Here is a 21665-nt window from a genome sequence, read left to right as displayed (position 1 = left end):
AATATAATAATAATACATTTTAATTCAATTATTAATTTTAAATAAAAACACATTTCCCACAGGCGGTAATTTTTTTTAACTTCCCCATTCCTTTAAATTTTTAATGAAATTACAGCTTAAGTGTTCTCGATTCTTTACTTAGAATATAAATTAATATAAACTTTTTATTTTTACCACTCCATTTTAATTTTGTTGATATAATATAATATGAATAAAATTAGAAGAGTAGTAAAAATAAAGTTTTAATGCAGGTTCAGGGATTAGATTGGCGACTTAGTTGCGTGAACTGTAAACCACGATGGTTAGTTTTCTCGTTCTCGTTTTATTTAACGAGCAATGGCGCACGTGGTTATAAGCATTCATTCCCGCCGTCAGTTTTATTCTATTGTTGGTACGTTAAGGAGGTGGTGTTCGGTTGGTCCTGATTTTGGTATCCAGCATTCCTTTATTACTAAGATGTCACGACTTCCTAGGTGTTATTTCGATATGACTATTGATGGGCAGTCAGCTGGACGGATTGTTATAGAGGTAAATGCATTTCGTCTGAGGAATGCTGCTTTGCTATTTTTTGGGCAGTTATGAATTTTATTTCTGTGAGTTTAGTTGCCGCCATGTTGATATGTTTTACGTGTTCAGAAGTAACTCGTATTGTTTTTGATGAACCCAGCTAATTTTATTTTGGTTAAAATCAGTTTTAAAATGACGTATTATTTATTTCTTTTTTAATTAGTAAATGTATGTTGTGTTTATTGATGCAGTGCTGCAACAGAATCTTTAAATATATTTTGTGGATACCGCAGTAAATTTAATTTCTGCTTTTGTGATTCAAGCGATTGTCGATTCATGAGTCATCGTTTTATCTCCACAGTGTAAACCTGGCCTAAAATTCTGAGAGTGGATAGTGAAATGAGTGAATTTGACATTTTGACTGATAAATGATTACAGAATCATGGAGGAAGAAGTTATAAACTGGATTGTAGGATTCACGAAGGAAAGAAATGAAAACAAATGTTTTATTTTGTGAAACAGCAAATTTTCTTAGTTACACTGCGAATATCTATTAATCGATATTACAGAAATGAGTAGTTTTAATTCATGGTTATTAAAACTTTTATTGGCTGTTTCCTTTTAATGATTACTACTATTACCATGAAGTTGTGTATATATACATACTATATATATAAAATAGGGTATGGCTATTCTTGCCGTTTGTGTTGCTTGGGTGATAAAGAACATGACCGCTGGCTTACCCTACGTCACTTGAGAGTGGTGTTCGAGGACACGTTTTTCAGAAAATGGCGGATTTTCTTTTCAGCCATTGTTCAGGGTTGTGCTGCTTTGATTTATTGACGAGCATGTGCAACTGAACAAAATCCCAGTGTAAGAATGAGTGGATTTCGAGATCAATTTTATAACTAACTAAAGAATATTCTCTTATACAATACGGCGTCTTTTGCAATTTAAGCTTGTTTTTTTACCTCGGAAGTGGCGGAGTTTGTTCTCGTCGATGTACCGTTTTTGTAGGTTATTTTTTTGTAAGTGATATTTGTTCCAGAAAACTGAATAAATGAATTTTAAAAAATTGCCCATGTAAAATGGGAAGAGAGAGAGAGAGATGGCGGAGCTATAGTTGCTGGCTCAGGAGAGTTTGATAGAAATGTGCGATGCGAAGGCACTTTAGGGGAGACTGCATTGAGATCCGTAAAGCTGCGTTTAATTTCAATTATAAAACAGAACTTGTGGGATTTCTGCTTCTTTTTTGTAAACTAGGCGTCTCTCATTGTAGGCTATTGAATTTGCTAAGTTTTGCTCGACAAGAAAACACTGGCATCGTTTTATCTCCCCAGTGTAAACCTGGCCTAAGATTCTGAGAGGGGATAGTGAAATGAGCGAGTTTGACATTTTGACTGATAAATGATTACAGAACCATGAAAGAAGTTATAAACTGGATTGTAGGAACTTGTTTTGCAGAAATACGTGGGGCATTCAATAAATTACGGCGCCTCCGTAGCCAGGTGGGAAGGAGCAGCAGTGTTGTATCACACGCTTCTTGATTAGACCGGGGGTTCGAGCCCATCACCACCAAATACAGAGGATGCGGAAAGGTCAGGGAATGAACACCGCATATTCCCGGAGCAGTATGGCCTTAGTTGCTAATGCTCCTAAAAACCAAATTACAACAATAAATTACCTAAGGTACTTTGCATGGTTATATTTCAATGAATAATGTTTTATGTTCCTACATATCTCAACTTGAAGCATACTAATTTTGATCCCACTATGTTTTTAGGTTGTGCTGCTGCAACAGAAAGAAGACACCTGTATCAAATTATGAATTTGCTGAAATTGGAGCATTGTTGAGTCAAGTTTCTCACCAAAGAAGAAAATTGGCCAACGGCCATTCAGGAAAGGATGGTGGCTGTGTATGGCAATAGTGCACCTTCATAGAACCAGATGAAATTCTGGTTGAAACAATTTGTGGGGTAGAGTCCATCAAAGATGATCCACATCCAGGAAGGCCTGTGACAGTGGTGACCACTCCAGGAAGGCCTGTGACAGTGGTGACCACTCCAGGAATGTGCCCAGCTATGGAAACCCTTATGGTGAATGATAGACATTTAAAGGTGTCCCAAATTTCTGGGGAATATGACAGCTGAGGGAACAGTTATAATCATCCTCCCCGAGCATTTGGGGATGACTAAGATCAGTGCAAGGTCAATCACCATATTTCTCACCCCTGTGCAGAAGCAGTTCAGAGTACAGTGTTGAGGAGAATTTAGAACTTTATGGTCGGGATCTTGAAACTTTCATATCCAAAATTGTTACCAGAGCCAGCTCCAAAAATTGTGAGGACCTCTTAAGAATTACTTGCAGGGTCCCGTGGAAAACTTATATCGGGTGTTTTTGTGATAGTGATTTTTTTTTTTTTTTTTTTTAATTTTTCAAATTTTACAATAACTAAGAAATCATTTTACGTTATACTGAACAAAAATTTTAAATATGAATATTTAATACATTAATCCAGCGTTTCCCAAACTAGGTTCTCTGGAACAGGTAAAATTATTCGTTCTGTGTATAGCAAATTGATGTTAAATAAAGTTATATATTTATTCGGAAAAAGAATAAAGTTGAGTTGTTTTAAACATAAAACTTTGAATTTTCTTTGGGGGAGAAAAAAAAAAAAAAAAAATATATATATATATATATATATATATTATTCTTTTGTATTATCATTCTATTGTTTCTTAATCTGTCTTTTGTGCATCGTTAATGCCATTGTTATTGCCATGTTGGCCAATTGAACATTATACGTGCCAGTGTATATACGTTTACAATAGTTCGATTTTCTTAAGTACTGGTGTTTTATACATATAGGTATTGGCGTTAATACAATACTGGTCTTTAAGTTAGCCTTGTCTCGGTTATCTTAAATTCACATGGCCTATACATTTAGGATTTAGAAACTTATTGCGTATTGCTAAAGAAATTTTCATAATTACTGATGAAAATTTTTTTATGTATCTGTAGCAATAGGTAATCATCAATACTATTTTATAACTATATAATAATATTTATACATTTTATACATTTTTGCTTTAAATCACGTGGCCGTCAATCCCCTACTTCATCGGGGGCTTTGAGTGGATTAACAGCCCATTCGATGTAATGCTTTTATACTTACCCGTTTCTGTTTGTATCTATCATAGCTTTGCTATTTTATTTAATTCTGGATACTAAGGACCTATGTTTATATTAATTTTCTTAATTATTGTTAGCTAAACTAGTATTAATTATGAACATCAGCACACAGTGAAATGCTAATGCGACTGCGCTATAAAAATAACCATACATAAAAACAAATTAAAAGCGGGAAATTCCCTTTTCGACTCCACGACCTCCACTGGACCACATTTAAGTAAGTAGTTGTAGTATAACAATATAAAATGCTTACCCGTTGGGCTTTGTGTATTCTATCACAGTTGCTGAAGAGATTGTAAAAAAACTAATTCATAATTAATACTAGTTTAGCTAACAATAATTAAGATTAAAATATATATACAACCATTAAATATTGACAAAAGTTACATTATAATAAAATAAATAATTGAGCATTCATTAGAGGCAGCGACTTGCAATTCCTCCATATGAAGCCGAAATAAATAATTTTTCGCTGCATAAGGACCACTGCCGTGCAAATCATCTGCATTGGAGGATCGATCGGGGGGAGGAAGGGTGATTTGGTACTTCGATCTTTTCACCATTGCGACGATTTGTATAGCGATTCCATGACCATTATTGGCCTAGTGGTCCTCTGTCGATATGGGGCATAATGGTCAGTCTATTTTATTTTAACTTATTCTGATTTCGTTATCTTTCAGTAGTTCCTTTAACCCCCCTTTTTTTTTTTTTTTTGCTGATATTTCACGTCTTTTGGAACTGGTACCTCTCAGGGGTACCGCTAAATTAACTGTAATTGGCATTATTCTAAATTTTATATACGTCATGTTAATTGGATTTAAAGTTCGAAATTATATAGGGGTTTCTGGGCTATTATTTATGTCTAACTTTTATTCTTCTTTTTCGTTTGTTTGTTTATTTGGTTATTTTTATCTTAATTTTCGCTCTACAGTTTTTGCCATACTACTGGCTTATGTTTTATTTTATTTAATTTAAAATATATATATATATATATATATAGACAAGTAGATTGAGGATGGAATGGAGAAAGGCAAAACTGGAAATAGTAACAGTGGAAAAAATCATTAGGTACCTGAAAAATGAAAGTAATATATTAACTGTAGTACTTAATGGGGACACTGCATTGAGAGCAAGTCTGTCCAGAAAAGACTAACTCAAGCAAGGAGGATAATCCTCCTAACAGTGTCCAGAGCCTGTGGAACTGTCTCCACTCTGGCATGGCAAGATATTTGTGGAAAATTGCCCATCCGCCTAGAGATCATGCATTCGTATCTCAAATATCACCTGAGAATTAGAAATCTGGCAGAAATTAATGGAGTCTCTTTGGAACTGACTGTCACACCGACAACTGAAATGAGGAGGATCCATGCCCAGTTTGTCCAAATTTGGCAGCAGAACTGGAACAACAGCCTACTTGGTAGAACCACATTCCACTTAATCCCTTCAGTTCGGGAGGCTGATAAACAGTTCCTCTCCTAGTTCAACCCAGGACTATATGCGACATATCCTCACTGGACATGGCAGCCTGAATGCCAAGCTGCACAGCTTCCACCTCTCTCAAACCCCCTATTGCACGTCTGGCGCCTCCGTAGCCAGGTGGGAAGGAGCAGCAGTGCGTAGCACACGCTTCTTTATTAGACCGGGGTTCGAGCCCGTCACCACCAAATACGGAGGATGCGGAAAGGTCAGGGAATGACCACCGCATATCCCGGAGCAATATGGCCTTAGTTGCTAATGTTCCTAAAAACCAAATAACAAACAGCACGTCTGGTTCCCAGGAAACTGCAGAGCACATACTACTAGAATGTCCACACTATGCTGATCTTTGCCAACCATATCAGTTGCCAAACTTCTTGAAGTGAACAAACTGTAGTTTATTCACTTCAAGAAGCACCCTCTTTGTTAGACTCCAGGGAAAACTATAATGCTTTCTCACTATGCCATCAAAAGAAGTTATCTGATGCTGAACAACACCACATAACCCTGAATGAATTCTCCTGGATATTCTGTGTCTTTTACAGAGGATATACCTGCCTTCCCCACCTGGATGTGACAAACACTATCCAAAGAAACCCAATCTGACAAACTTTGATACCTACATAGACAGCCTTTGCTGTCCATATTAATTGTGCTTACCAACCAGCAGACTCCACTGCACATTGATCCACAAAGACATTGACCTGAGGCTTCACCACCTATCAGACTGACTGCTCACTGGACTGGAATTTTGATCCACTTCATCTGACCCGGACTTGTCAACTGCTGGGTGGGAACTCTGCATGAAGTGCTCTCCCCTGCTTATCCAGCAAATCGGTTTGGTTGGGATCTTTGTTGGTTCTGATGCTTGGCTTAGCAGGAAGACAGACAACCTTCTTAGAGACCTTCTTGGTAGCTTGAGGTGGGACCCTTCTGCTGACTCCTTCGCAGGTGGGATTAACGGACACTACTGTCCAGCCTTTCTTTGCTTTTACTTCATTGAACTTGTAATTTCTACTTTTCTTGGGAATGTTTCCTTCTTTCTTTAACTACCTATCTGTCTACTCTCCCTCCATTTTACCCCACTCTTCAACTGTTTCCTCTTTTGTTCAGTGTTTCTTTTGGACTTCTCCAGAATTTTCTGGAAATTCCAGTGAGTTTCTGGCATGGCTGTGAAGTTGCCAGATGCTGGCACACAACAAACATAACACTTGCAAACCTACATTACGCTTACACAGCCGGCTTTGGAATTTGTGTAGTACAGATGATACAGTGGCATATGGGGGAGAAACCCTGGAGACCACAAAAAACAAGAAACTTAATGCTATAAATCCAATGATTTTAACTTCTTTATCAAGGGTCAGCAGCCAAAAACAAAGGAAATATAGCAAGAAGTAAGGGAAATATAGCAAGAAGTAAGGCCTCTCTTTCTGATATGAAATATATGTAGCATATAAACATTCACTATTATTAATACACATATGGTCTGCATACTTAGTTTTGAAGGGGTCCGTAAATTTTATTTTGAAAGGTTCCATAGATCTCAGTAGTTTGGGAACCACTGCATTAATCAGCAATATTGTTTTGACCATTTGAGTGCAGGGACCCTGTTTGACAGAGGTTGAACATGCTCGTGGCTGGTACTGATTGTTACGGGTGATGAAACATGGGTTCATAACTGGGATCCCGACACCAAGCAAGAATCAATGCAGTAGAAGCACAGGGGTTCTCCCCCACTCAAAATATTTCTGACAACCTTCAGCTGGCAAGGATATGGCCATTTTTTGGGATGCTGTGGGAATTTTGTACATTTACTACTTGGAAAGCAAGCAGACAGTCAGTGGGAAGTCATATGCATCCCTATGTTCAATCTAAGGGATGTCATAAAGGAAAAATGCTGTGGGAAACTTTCCGGAGATGTGATTGACTCCAAATTTGTGTTGCTTATTCACAACAGTGCATAGGTCATATGCTGCTGCTTTGAGAGACTGACTTTACAGAACTTACCTATCCACATTACAGTTTGGATCTGTTCCCCAGTGAAAGAGATATTTCCTCTTTCAACACCTGAAGAAAAATGTATGTGGACCTAGTTTTGCTGATGACTGAAGTCTCCATTTCTGCATCCTTTGATGGACAGGACAAAGAATTTTATTTGTCATTTCCTCATTGCCAACAAAATGGAACAAGTGTATTGAGGTTCAGGGGAGTTGCACTGAAAAATAAAAACAATTTTTTGCCTTTATCTCATTTCCTTCATAGGTAGGTTGCCTCTGGGTGATTGAGACTGACTGTTTGGAGATATTCACAGGCTGGATGACTTTCATTAAGAGAGAAACATTTTTTTTTTTTTTTTTTTTTATTAACATCCAACTTATTACTCCATAAAATTAATAATAAAAACAAAGTTGGATGTAGAGGACATTTGTTAACCTTATTATGCTGGCTATTTGATAAAGAAGTTTTGGAAATTCTTATGAGCCCCCATATCCAGTGGTTTGGCTGATAAGCTATGGATATCTTAGAATGGAAGTGCTGGTAGAGGGTCGGATTTATGCATTTTTATTCAGAAAAAAAGCAGTCGGAAGATGATTGCTTATCCAAAATTGTTGGGACTTTTTCAAATGTGTGTCATATTTCAAGCTGATTATCAACCATAGCAGGTGTTTGCAGTATATGTAGCATGCTCTTGTATTGCAAAAGTTAGACAAAAGCTGGTAAAAAGAATTGCCATCCATTGTGTGTGAAATATATATATATATATATATATATATATATATATATCTGATAATTAAAATAGATCTGATATTTAAAATAAAATAAAAACATCAGCCAGTAGTACGGCAAAAAAGTAGAGCGAAACACAACGTAAAATATAAAATAAACAAACAGGGAAGGGAAAGAAAGGGTAATAAGACAAAAAAGTAGTCGTTAATCCCCTGTATAATTTAGTCATTAAACCCAATTAATAAAAACGATGTAATTTTAAATAATGCCAATTATAGTTAATTTAGCGGTTCCTCCCCAGAAGGTACCAGTTCCAAAAGACGTGAAATATCACCAAAAGGGGGGGGGGGTTAAAGAAACTACAAAAAATTAAAATATCAAAATGATAGACTGACCATCATGCCCCATATCGACAGAGGACCACGAGGCCAATAATGGTCATGGAATCGCTGCATTTCAATCGTCATACAAATCATCGCAAAGGCGGAAATATCGAAGAACCAAACCACCCTACCATTCTCCGATAGATCAACCAATGCAGAGGATTTGCATGGCGGTGGTCCTTATGCAGCGAGAAATAATCTATAGAACAGACAGCACTCTAGATCAGAGCCACACCACTGACATAATGTAAGCTTAACCAGCTTATATAATAGAAAGAAAAGAATATATGGCGGCACAGGCGCTGCTTATTAGCATATCAACCCACTACTGCCACTAATTATATGATGTAATATAAAAGTTAGGCAAAGGTAATAAAAATAAAATAAAATAAATAAAAAGCTATCATTAGAGGCAGCAAATTTATTTATTTTATTTTATTTTTATTACCTTTGCCTAACTTTTATATTACATCATATAATTAGTGGCAGTAGTGGGTTGATATGCTAATAAGCAGCGCCTGTGCCGCCATCTATTCTTTTCTTTCTATTATATAAGCTGGTTAAGCTTACATTATGTCAGTGGTGTGGCTCTGATCTAGAGTGCTGTCTGTTCTATAGATTATTTCTCGCTGCATAAGGACCACCGCCATGCAAATCCTCTGCATTGGTTGATCTATCGGAGAATGGTAGGGTGGTTTGGTTCTTCGATATTTCCGCCTTTGCGATGATTTGTATGACGATTGAAATGCAGCGATTCCATGACCATTATTGGCCTCGTGGTCCTCTGTCGATATGGGGCATGATGGTCAGTCTATCATTTTGATATTTTAATTTTTTGTAGTTTCTTTAACCCCCCCCCCCTTTTGGTGATATTTCACGTCTTTTGGAACTGGTACCTTCTGGGGAGGAACCGCTAAATTAACTATAATTGGCATTATTTAAAATTACATCGTTTTTATTAATTGGGTTTAATGACTAAATTATACAGGGGATTAACGACTACTTTTTTGTCTTATTACCCTTTCTTTCCCTTCCCTGTTTGTTTATTTTATATTTTACGTTGTGTTTCGCTCTACTTTTTTGCCGTACTACTGGCTGATGTTTTTATTTTATTTTAAATATCAGATCTATTTTAATTATCAGATATAATTAGGCTTCATGTGGAGGATTTGCATTTGCTGCCTCTAATGATAGCTTTTTATTTATTTTATTTTATTTTTATTACCTTTGCCTAACTTTTATATTACATCATATATATATATATATATATATATATATATATATTTTTTTTTTTTTTTTTTTTTTTTGTTTGTTTCTGAATAGAGGTTTCTTCACCTCCAGTTCCAAATTGAGGGAACATTTATCATTTTCGATGTTAATCCCATGGTTAAGTTTGTAATTAAGGTGTTCCTAACTGGTAGAATGCATGCACATTGGTTCATATGAAGTTGTGTGCAGTGAAAGTGATTATCATTTCAGTTAGATTTTATCATTGTTCTTTGAGAACATCTAAAAATCTGACTGATTTTTTGTAGTTAATGGTTAGATTTTCAAAGAGCAAGTAATAAAATTTAATGGCAAGTGTGACCAATAGTTTTCCCCCTGTCATTATTCACTGCCTATGCCCCCATAATTTTGTGTGTTAATTGCAAACTTCAAATGACAATCTCCTTAATTGTGTGTGGTGGACCTTAAGTTTGTTTTCTTCCAGAAGTTGGTTTTTATAGTATAAACGTGACTAAAGGCAATTTTTTAGGTATTGCACCTAATGGCCTTTTCTGTGATATTTGGTGCTCCAGGCAAGGCAACATTTCTGCACCCTCTTCCCATTATAAAAAAAAAGTTTAACGAGGCTCCTAAGCTCCTATTTATTACAATCTCAGATGAAATAACTTTTTTTTTTTTGGCCAAAAAAAACTGGCTACAAAGACTACGATATTTACTGTCTTAGCTGTGATTATTAAGAAATATAAAGACCATTAATAAGAAATGCAAAGACTGCAAAGCAGTGTGATATCATGGTTTATCCAGTCAAGAATTTATGAAGTTGCTGCTGTAGGATATAATAAAAGTTCAGATGCTACAAACTAATATCCATCTCACAGATGTTAGAAAAACCTTAGGTTTATCTCACTCCAAACCAGAATAAAAACCACAATCAAGATGATAGTGGGATTTTAGAGATCCCATCCTCTTTGTTGCTTTTGGAACCAAACTGGTGGATCCTAGTTCTGGCTGTGAGGGCAACCCCAATTCTAAGTTTTAGCAAGATTTCTCATACCAGTTTGATACAAGCCCAAGAGCTGAATGTTCATCATGGACTACTATTATAGAAATTGTACCTGTATGGAACTGATATTCAGATGACACTTGAGTCAAGTTGACTGAATTTTGATGAACAAAATTGACACATTCTGTGACGACCAGATTCCCTGCTTGCACCTTCATGATGGTGAGACTGTTAGTAACCTCTGGGCATAACCACATGAAAGTCCTAAAATACCCACTTGGTATAACTGGATTCTTGATTCCAAGAAAGCTCCAGGTCCTGGTGGCATTTCTCCACTTGTCAAAACCTGTTCTGAGCTTACTCCTGAGTTAGCAGTTAATGGATTTTTCCATTAAGTGCTAATTCCTAAACCATCTTCACATCTTCCATCTGATCTATTATTATCAATATAGATTCCATCAGTGTTGAACCACTGTTGATAATACTGGCTTATGTTACCCATCTATGGACAAATTGAATGGAAAATTTTTTGTGAAGCTCAAAAAGTTGCTTTTGACTTTTGATAGGCTTTTGGCCATGTGTGGCATGATCAAAAGCCTTCCATGTTCTGGTTGGCAACTGTTTTTTTGTTATCCTGTTTTCTTTCTGACTGCTCATTAATGACTCATCTCTAACAGTCCCCACTCTTCTTATAGGATGTTCTGCTGCATGCATTTTTTATAGGTACCGCTGTTCTTCTGAATTGGCTTCTATGATTCCAGTTCTCTTTCAAAGCACAAGGCAGCATTGGATTTAGTGAAATTAACTAAGTTAATTTCACAAAACATGTGAACACGTGCCACAACCAGTCAAGATCCTTTTACTATCCAACTTGAAACTCGCAGACCTAACTTTTCTTCTTCACTATTCATTCAACTTCAGTTTTCTGGAACAACCTTCGTATGTATTTTCTGAAAATTACAATATACAGAGGTTCAAGTCTAATATCAACAAATATCTTCTTTCATCTTCTCAACCTCCAACCCATGTATGGTAGTAAGTACTGTAGGTTCTAATACTTCTCTCTCTCTCTCTCTCTCTCTCTCTCATGTTTTCATATTAAAAAAAAAGTGAGTGGATGGTAAACAGCTCTGTCTTCTAGCTTCTCCACTAATACACAAATATTAAGTTCTTTCTCCCAATCTTTTCCTCTTGTATATTAATAACCATTCCCTTGACTGGAAATGCTATCTATAGTTTAGCTGATGATAGCACGGCATTCCAGCTTGAGACGCCTTGCGTAACACAGCTTCAACTCCTTGAATATCCACTATCAATTCCTCAAATGGTGATGTTCAGGTAATTTGCCAGTGTGGCAAAGATAACTTAGTTAATTTCAATCCTTTTAAAACTTAGTCTTGTCTTAGAGCAAGTTTCTGGCATCCCCCTTCTCCCTCAACCCATGCACGGTACAACTAGTATTAATAAACCAGTACCACTACTAACACTAATATAAAATAGCATTAATAATGTAATGCTAATATGCACTAATACCACTACTAGGTAGGGGATGCCTCTGTAGCCAGGTGGGAAGGAGCAGCAGTGCATAGCACACGCTTCTTGATTAGATCGGGGTTCGAGCCCGTCACCACCAAATACGGAGGATGCGGAAAGGTCAGGGAATGACCACCGCATATCATGGAGCAATATGGCCTTAGTTACTAATGCTCCTAATAACATACTACTAGGTAGATGGTCTCATCAACTGGTGCATACCACCATTTTGTAAAACCAATGTTTTAGTTTCTAGAGCAAAGTTTCCACCATACCCCCCAATACTTTTCCTTTGACCCATGCATGGTACTAAGTACTATAGGTTTTGATACCTTTCGTGTTTGGGGTTTTCATAAAAAAATTCTTTTGCTCCTATACTTACCTTTCATGACACTCATCTAGACAAGATCATATACAGGTAACCCCAGTATAACACGGTAGTTTGGTTCCTACAAAATCTTGTGTAATACAGAACCCTGTTATACGGGACTAAGAAACAGTATACAAAAGGGGGGTTAGTTCTAAAAGCTAATAGAAATAATCTTTTTTTTTATAACTATGGGAAACTTAATTTTTATAGTAGTAATAACTTAATATTTTAACTATTTTTATAATAGCAGTAACTTAAATAGTAATAACTGAACAAACGTCTTATTATTAACTATATGATGAAGGAAGCCTGAGGCTTATGCTGCACCAGCCAAAAAAAAAATTTTGAATGAGAGAGAGAGCGTGCGTGCGTGTGCTTGTCAGAAGTAGAAAGATTCACCAGGAAAGAGAAGAATGATGATATCTAGCTCAGGACCCTGGGTGTGCCAAACCCATGCTCACCAGATGTGAGCCCCTGTCTTACCTTACAAACTGATATTTGTCAGGTAATGTAGTTCATTTAATTTTCTTCCTCTTCATTGCTGCTAGCTTGGGGGGAGACAAAGACGAATAGATTAACAGTAGCCACTGGCAGAGGTGAAAGAGATTCTTGCACTGCTTCTATTGGAATGAGCAGAAGCCTGAAAAACAAGATGCAGGATATTTCAGAGACTGCTGGGAGTCATTGCAGTACAAGTAAACACATGGGTTGTGTTAGGGTAGCTAAGAATAGAAATAGGTTCATGTGCTAGGAGTTTAGTAAATAAATTTGAATTTGAGGTATTGCTCAAAACATCAAAGGCAGATATTGTTGGGATATCAGAGATGTGGTGTCACACAGATATAAGAAATGCAGAACTGGAATTTGGGGAGTACAACGTCTACAGAAAGGATAGACTGGATAGGAAGGGAGGAGGGGTTATGCTATTAGTTAAGAAATACATAAAATTCAAGGAAGAGAAGCCAGTCGACATCGCTGGACAGTGCAGTGTCGAGTCAGTTTGGTGTGACATAAGCATTGGGAGATCAAAATTGAGAGTAGGAGTGTGCTATAGGCCTAATGACTCTGATGAGTATAATAAGAAACTGCACAGGGAAATAGAGTGGGTCAGTAAATCAGAGTGTCTTATAATGGGAGATTTTAATTTCCCAGATATTGACTGGAATTTGGGGGCTGGTCACTCACACACTAGCAAGGTTTTTGTGGATTTATTGGATGATTGTTTTCTACCTCAGCATGTTCGGGAGGCAACTAGAGGGAGGAATACTCTTGATTTGATTATCAGCAGTGATTCTTCATGCATTAAGAATCTGTAGATAAATGAACCACTAGGTGGCAGTGATCACAGTATGCTGAAGTGGGATTTACTCAAAGAGGTAACTACCATTAGGGGTAAAGGGAAGGGTTATTGCTTTCGTAAAGGCGACTACGATGGACTGAGACTGTATTTAAATTCTATACAGTGGGACCAACTGATGATGTTACCAACAGCAAATGCAAAATGGGAAGCATTCAAAGAACTTATCTTGGAAGCTACTAGGCTTCATACCAACTAAGAAATATTGTTCAAGGTTTAGGCCTAAATGGATGTCAGATGAACTAATCAGGCACATGGCAGAGAAGAAACATGCATGGGATACATACAAATTAACACATGACACAGAAGCCCATGATAGTTACAAGTTGATCTGTAACCAAGTTACAAAGGAGGTTAGGCAGGCGAAGGCAGATTACGAGAAATCTTTGGCAAGGGATGCAAAGAGTTCTTTACTTATGTAAACTCTAGAAGGAAGGAGATGAATCAGATTGGTCCACTTGATATCGATGGGTCAGCTGTTGATGATCCTGCTCATGTAGCTAACAAACTAAATGAATATTTTGCATCGACATTCACACATGAGGAGTTATTTAGCGAGGGGAAAGCCAGAGGTGTATTCAACTCTAGCAGTAAGCTAGAGTCTTGTAATAACTGAGAGTAAAGTGGAGGAGAAATTGTTGAAGATAAACACAAGAAAGGCACCTGGGGTGGATGGGATCTATCCAGTTATATTAAAGGAGGCAGCAGAGGAAGTAAGCAAACCCTTAGCCATAATTATGAGAGCTTCCTTGGACTCGGGGGGGGGAGGTACCCACAGACTGGAGATGTGCAAATGTGACCCCCAATTCACAAAGGAGGATCAAAGGCTGACACAAGTAATTATAGACCTGTGAGTTTAACTTCTGTTCCAGGAAAATTAATGGAGGCACTAGTTAAAGAAGCACTGCAGGATCATTTAGACAAGACTTCAGTTATGACACAGCATGGTTTTGTTAAGGGGAAGTCTTGCGTGACCAATTTGATTGGATACTATGATGCAGTCAAAGGAACTGGATGCAGGGAATAACTTTGATATTATATACTTGGATCTTAGAAAGGCTTTTGATACTGTTGCACATGGAAGACTGCTGCACAAATTGGAGCAGTGTGACATTGGAGGTAAATTGCTGCTGTGGATAAAGGTGTGGCTGAGGGGGAGAAGACAGAGTGGTAATCAATGGACATTGCTTGTCGTGGACTAATGTTATTAGTGGAGTCCCTCAGGGCTCAGTGTTGGGTCCATTATTGTTTTCTGTATTCATAAATGATATTGATGATGGTATATCAAGCTTAATGTCGAAGTTTGCAGACGATACAAAGGTAGGCAGGGTTGTCAAGGACACTACTGACACTATGCTGCTGGAACAGGATCTGGAAAGGTTGAGCAGATGGGCTGAGAGGTGGCAAATGAAGTTTAACAGTGACAAATGTAAAGTACTACACATGGGAAACAGCAACCCCGGAGCAACGTATCAACTCTGTGGTACTGCACTGACAGTGGTAGAGAATGAAAGGGACCTGGGGGTGGTTGTGCAGGCAGATATGAAGTTCTCTGAGCAGTGCAGATGGGCTGCAAGAGTAGCTCATGGTGTATTGTCAATGATATATAGGAATTTTTCTAGCAGGGATAAGGAGGTGATTATTCCCTTGTATAAGGCAATGGTCAGACCACACCTAGAGTACTGTATACTGGTCTGGAGGCCTCATTTCAAGAAGGATGTAGAGCTGCTGGAATGAGTACAGAGAAGGGCAACAAGATTAGTGAATGGAACAAATGGGTGCTCTTACGAAGAAAGGCTTAAGTTTTGCAAATTACAGTGTCTGGAGACTAGGCACTGGCGAGGTGATCTGATAGAGGTGTATAAAGCCTTGAATGGTTTGAGCATGCTCAATGCTGATGGGATTCTTCCTCTCACTCAGAATAATCACCTGAGAGGGGATAAATTCAAATTGAGGAAAGACAGATGTAGGATAGACGTGCAGAAATTTGCCTTTAGCCAGCGGGTGGTTGGTTGGTGGAACAGACTTCCATCCCTTGTCGTGGAAGTTGATAGCCTATATAAGTTTAAGGTTCAGCTGGACAGGTATTTTGAACGAACAGAGGGGTGAAGTGGAAATGTGTTTTTTTTTTTTTTTTTTGGCTGATGCTGCATAAGCTTGCTTTCTTGCATCAAATGCCTCTGCTAATGCTAATTTTTTATGGTCTCAAACAAGCTTAAGTTCAATAGCACAGAACATAACCCAGGGATCTACCAACCAGATACAGTGGATAGATATTAAGCACAAATTTAACTGTATTACCTTACCAATTAACAAAGTTAAATGATACATAAAAATCGGAAGAATAATTTTCCAGTTAGAAAAATAAATATATGCTTACTTACATAGCTTAATTAATACGTACTGTAATAATATGTACATATTAACTAATGGATAATTTTGTTCCCTGACTTTGTTTTAAAATTTAAAACAGTAAAAATGATAAGCAATTAATAACAAAAAACATGGCATGCACAAGTGAGATATGGAAAGTGCTAGGTTGAGTGAGGATTTCTGCAATTGTCAAACCGTGTTGTAGAAGTACCGTGTTATACAGGGATTGCCTATATCTCTATTACGGATTACTCTTGTAATCTCATTGTGCATAAGCACATTACAAATTTTGCTTCTTCTGTAGGCACCTCTGTAGCCAGGTGGGCAGGAGCAGCAGTGTGTAGCACACACTTCTTGATTAGACCGGGGTTCGAGCCCGTGACCACCAAATACGGAGGATGCGGAAAGATCAGGGAATGACCACCACATATCCCCGGAGCAATATGGCCTCAGTTGCTAATTCTCCTAAAAAACCAAATAACAATAACATAGCTTCCTCTGTATCTAAAAACTCTTTCTATTTCACTCTTAACATTTATTTTCTTCTCACAGCAACTGCTGCTCACTCTGCAAATCTGCCCTGCCATTGAATATTGTTCCCACATGTGAAGTAGTGTCCCCTTAACTTCTCTCATGCTTACAGACTATTCAAAAGAGGACAGTTAGGTTAATCAATGATCTATCTCTTTCAATGTTTCTCCAGACTGTCTCGTATATATTCTGTTTCTGCTGCATGCCTTTTCTGGAGACACTTTCATTGGCACTTCTGAATTGGTTTCTCTAATTTCTTCTCTCTTCTCTCTTCCACCGAAACCAGTCAGCATCCTTTTACTGTCCAACTTAACTCACAAAATCTACTTTTTCTTCTTAATTTATTCCTTTTAACTTCTGTTTTCAGGAACAACCCACCTCACTCACTCACTCACTCACACACACACACACACACACACACACACACACACACACACACACACACACACACACACACACACACACACTTTGTGGGAATTGCAATCTACAGAAATTAGTCTAATGTTAACAAGTATCTTCTTAATCTTCAACCCTGCTTGGTACCAATTACTAGAGGTTCTAATACTTTTTGTTTGGCAATTTCCATTTAAAAAAATTGTGGAATAAATAGCAGTGACAAGTTAATCAACTTATTGAATAATAATCATCAGCCATTTTCAATGCCTCTCCAGCAACTTTCCAGTTCCTTCTGTTTTCTGCAATGGCCATCCATTTACTACCTACAAACTCATGAATTCCATCTGTCCATCTCCATTGTTGTCTTCCAGGTTTTCTTCTAGCTCCTCTTGGGTACCATTCTGTTATTTTCTTAGTCCATCTGTCATTATGACTTTGAGCTGTGTGTCCTGCCCAAGACCATTTTAGTTCTTTAGTTTTGATAAGGATGTCCTTTACTTGAGTTTGCTGCCTAATCCATGTTTCTCTTATCTAACAGCCTAATTTTCAATATAATTCATTCCATTCTTTGCTGTGTAGTTCTCAGCTTCTCTTCCATTCTTTTGGTGAGTGACCAAGTTTCACTTCCATAAGTCATGGTGGGGAGTATACATTGGTTCATTATTTTATGTTTCAGACAAATTGGGATATTGCTCCTCAGTATGTGACTATATTTCCTGAATGCTAAATATCCATCCAAAATTTATTCTTCTCTTGATTTCTGGCCATTTATCTTTATTACAGCTAATGACTTGTCCCAGATAAGTATGGCTCCACCTTTTCAATTACTGCTCCTTCAATCATTATATCCCTTTCTGTGGCATACTTGTTCATCATCACTTTTGTTTTAGCCATATTCTTCTTTCTTCCAAAATCCTTACTAACTCTGCATAACTGATTAAGATTTTCCTCTAATTCTTTGGGATTGTGGCTTTGAATAATACTAAGTCTAAATGTTAGCAAGTTCCAATCAATTGAAAGTTTTTTTTTTTTATTTTTTCAGCTTGATATAAAAAAAAAAAAAAAAATTGGCAGGGCGAAGCCTCCCACTGCCTGAAGACCTCATGGCTGCTGATTGGTAGATAGCTTCCAGCAGTGCTGATGCCGCTGTTGTCATGTGCTTTGTTGCTTTCTGGTTGGAAGATGTTACATGCTTTTTTATTTTTTTTCATTCTTGCATTCTCGTATTGTTCTTATATGCTTTTTTCACATATTTGTAGTAATTTGTTAGGTTTTAAATTGTTACTATGTTGTGTGGATATTTTTACAGTAAGTGAAATTTGTAAAGATAGCCAAAGTGTGCTTGATTATTTTCAAGAGTACAACTAATTTGGCAAAAAAGATGTTTGCCTTGTAATCGCTGTACAGCTCACTTTTCCAGTGAAAAGTGAGCTATGTGAATTCATTTGGCTTTGCCTGAAGTGTCAGTTGAAGCAGTCAGTTCTGAAAAATAGTTATTTTGCTGGTGTGAAAATTTCTTAATCAAAATTCTCTAATCTATTACTGGGCTGCTGGAATTTCACTGACTGCAATGTTAGAGCACTTGTCCTTAGCAAAGCAGATGGGTATTGACTATTATTGATTGTTTAGAGACATCTGTTTATGGTAGCTTCTATAAGAACTGATTAAATTAGGAGGCCAGATTGACGAATCTATTAGTGAAGGCAAGGTACAATCGGGAAAGAAATCATAGGTGGATATTTGGAATCTGCTGTTGAATTAAAGCAACGGTACATTTTTTTTGTTGAAACAGTGCCACCTTGCTCCCTATAATAAACAATTGTATGCCCTGAAAGGGAAGCATACTAGTAATGATATCAAATATTTGCTGGATTGCAATTATACAGAGTAGGAGACCGGCGGAATTACTTAGCAAGTACAGGTCACTGTTGAAAAAAAAGCGTGAATTAGGATTGAATTTGAAAGTGTCTGCAATTCTGCCCAGACACGATAGGAGGGAGTATATGATGAGAGCCTTGTCAATCAATTCGGCCCTGGAGGGATTGTGCAAGGCTCAAGGGGTAGAATTTTTTTTCAGCCTGGACTGTACTTGTTAACAGGAGAGACTGCTTCTACAGGGATGGGATACACTTAAATAGAAAGGGTGCAAGAATTTTTGCTGATGCTGTCGAGGCAGTGTTAGGTGGGTCGGAAAACTGCTAGTTGGGGGGGGATACAAGGACTAATAGATTAACAGTAGCCACTGGCAGAGGTGGAAGTGATTCTTACACTGCTTCTATTGAAATGATCAGAAGCCTGAAAAACAAGATGCAGGATATTTCAGAGACTGCTGGGAGTCATTGCGGTACAAGTAAACACATGGGTTGTGTTAGGGTAGCTATGAATAGCAACAGGTGCATGTATACCTGTGTGTACACCGATGCTAGGAGTTTGGTAAATAAATTTGATGAATTTGAGGTATTTGAGCTGGATGATTTTCTAATAACTGAGAGGAAAGTGGAGGAGAGATTGTTGAGGATAAACATAAAAAAGGCACCTGGGGTGGATGGGATCTATCTAGTTATATTAAAGGAGGCAGCAAAGGAAGTAAGCAAACCCCTAGCCATAATTATGAGAGCTTCTTTGGACCTCAGGGGAGGTACCCATAGACTGGAGATGTGCAAATGTAACCCCAATTCACAAAGGAGGATCAAAGGCTCACACAAGTATTTATAGACCTGTTGGTTTAACTTCTGTTCCAGGTAAATTAAATGAGGTACTGGTTAAAGAAGCACTGCAGGATCATCTAGACAAGAATTCAGTTATAGCTCAGACGCAGCATGGTTTTGTTAAGGGCAATTTTGCCTGACCAATTTGATTGGATACTATGATGTAGTCACAAAAGAACTGGATGCAGGGAATAACTTTGATATTATATATTTGGATCTTAGAAAGGCTTTTGATACTGTTGCACATGGAAGACTGCTGCACAAATTGGAGCAGTGTGGCATTGGAGGCAAATTGCTGCTATGGATAAGGGGATGGTTGAGTGGCAGAAGACAGAGAGTGGTAATCAATGGAGACTGCTCAACGTGGACTAATGTTATTAGTGGAGTTCCTCAGGGTTCAGTGTTGGGTCAGTTGTTGTTTTTGGTGTTTATGAATGATATTGATGATGGGATATCAAGTTTAATGTCCAAGTTTGCAGATGATACAAAGGTTGGCAGGGTTGTTAAGGACACTACTGACGCTATGCTGCTGCAACAGGATCTGGAAAGGTTGAACAGATGGGCTGAGAGGTGGCAAATGAAGTTTAACATTGACAAATGTAAAGTACTACATATGGGAAACAGTAACCCCAGAGCAACGTATCAACTCTGCGGTACTACACTGACAGTGGTGGAGAATGAAAAGGACCTGGGGGTAATTTTTTTTTTTTTTTTATGTGAACCCCAAACACGAGAGGTATTATAACCTATAGTACTTAGTACCGTGCTTGGGTTGGAGGTTGAGAAGACGTTGTTGTAATCTAAGAAGACTACCCATTGGAAAGAAACAGTTTTGGAAAAAAAAAATATGGACTATGAGCCCAAAGATGCATTCAACATTGATTAAACAGGTCTGTTTTTTAAATGTTTGAACATTTAAAATACATTAATACATCATCCAACAGCCATATTTTCTTTTAAAGATAAGTGTTTAGGTTGGTAGTGGTAAGGAGAGGACGTGGCTGAAAAACTGAAGCTTTTAACAGTGGATTTTAAATTTCAATAGAAAGATGACGAAAGAAAACAGAAGTCTGATTGTAGACAACTGCCCCGCCCATCATCACTCAGTAATTTCAAAACTTAAAGTGTGAAGCTCTTTTTCTTCCCTCCAAATATCTTGTCTAAACTAGCCGATGGACAAAGGCATTTTCAAGAATTTGAGAATGCACGACCGAAGTTGCATTGGGAAAAAAATTATACTGAGAAATGAAACCAACCAACCAACCTATAGATTCTCTTATCGATTTGCAGCTATCAGAGTAGCAAAAGTGTGGAGTCAAGTTATGACTGAAACAATGATTAGAAATTGTTTGGTAAAAACCAGGTTTTGCTAAAACACTAATTAACAGCAATGAGAGGGATGAACTACTACAAGATATTGAGTAATCTTGGGAAGAACTTCAAGTGAGAAGTTAGATCAGTGAAGAAAAAATGTTCTTGATGAATTTTTAGGTGTTGATAATGAGGTCACAGTAATTGAATATCCGAATGACTCAAATTTTGTAGAATATTCAAAGAACTAGTGACAATATAGACTGAGTTGGATGATATATTAATAAATTAATTTAATATTTTTTAATTTAAATTAACATTTTAAGGACTATGTATAAAAATAGTGCAGACACATCAGAAATACATAGCTATATCTGAATAAACAGAATATTGGTAAAACGCATCGTTTTAAGTTATCTCATATTGTGAATACCTTCACAATGAGTTGCCATGATATTGCACTACTTCGAATAAGTAACACTTCACCTAAGGAGAAGACTAATGTTACTTATTCTCAGATGGATACCACTACCCAGACGGCACTGTTTCAGGGCTATTTGGCCCTTCAAGA

General features: G+C 37.5%; 1 protein-coding gene across 1 annotated transcript in view; it reads left to right on the top strand.

Moving 5' to 3' along the window:
* Positions 1-320: 320 nt before the first annotated feature.
* LOC150081751 (peptidyl-prolyl cis-trans isomerase-like) overlaps positions 321-21665 on the top strand; it is a 102603-nt gene continuing 81258 nt past the window's right edge. Inside the window, exon 1 of the mRNA XM_090379617.1 lies at positions 321-528. Coding sequence (XP_090235743.1) covers positions 337-528 — 192 coding nt within the window. The 5' untranslated portion in view covers positions 321-336. The remainder of the gene's footprint in view (positions 529-21665) is intronic.

Source organism: Mastigoproctus giganteus, chromosome 8 (assembly GCF_048544385.1).
Source record: "Mastigoproctus giganteus isolate SK-2022 chromosome 8, ASM4854438v1, whole genome shotgun sequence".
Classification (NCBI taxonomy): Eukaryota; Metazoa; Arthropoda; class Arachnida; order Uropygi; family Thelyphonidae; genus Mastigoproctus; species Mastigoproctus giganteus.
Note: the sequence above shows the minus strand (reverse complement) of the source record. Positions and strands in the feature narration are given on the sequence as shown.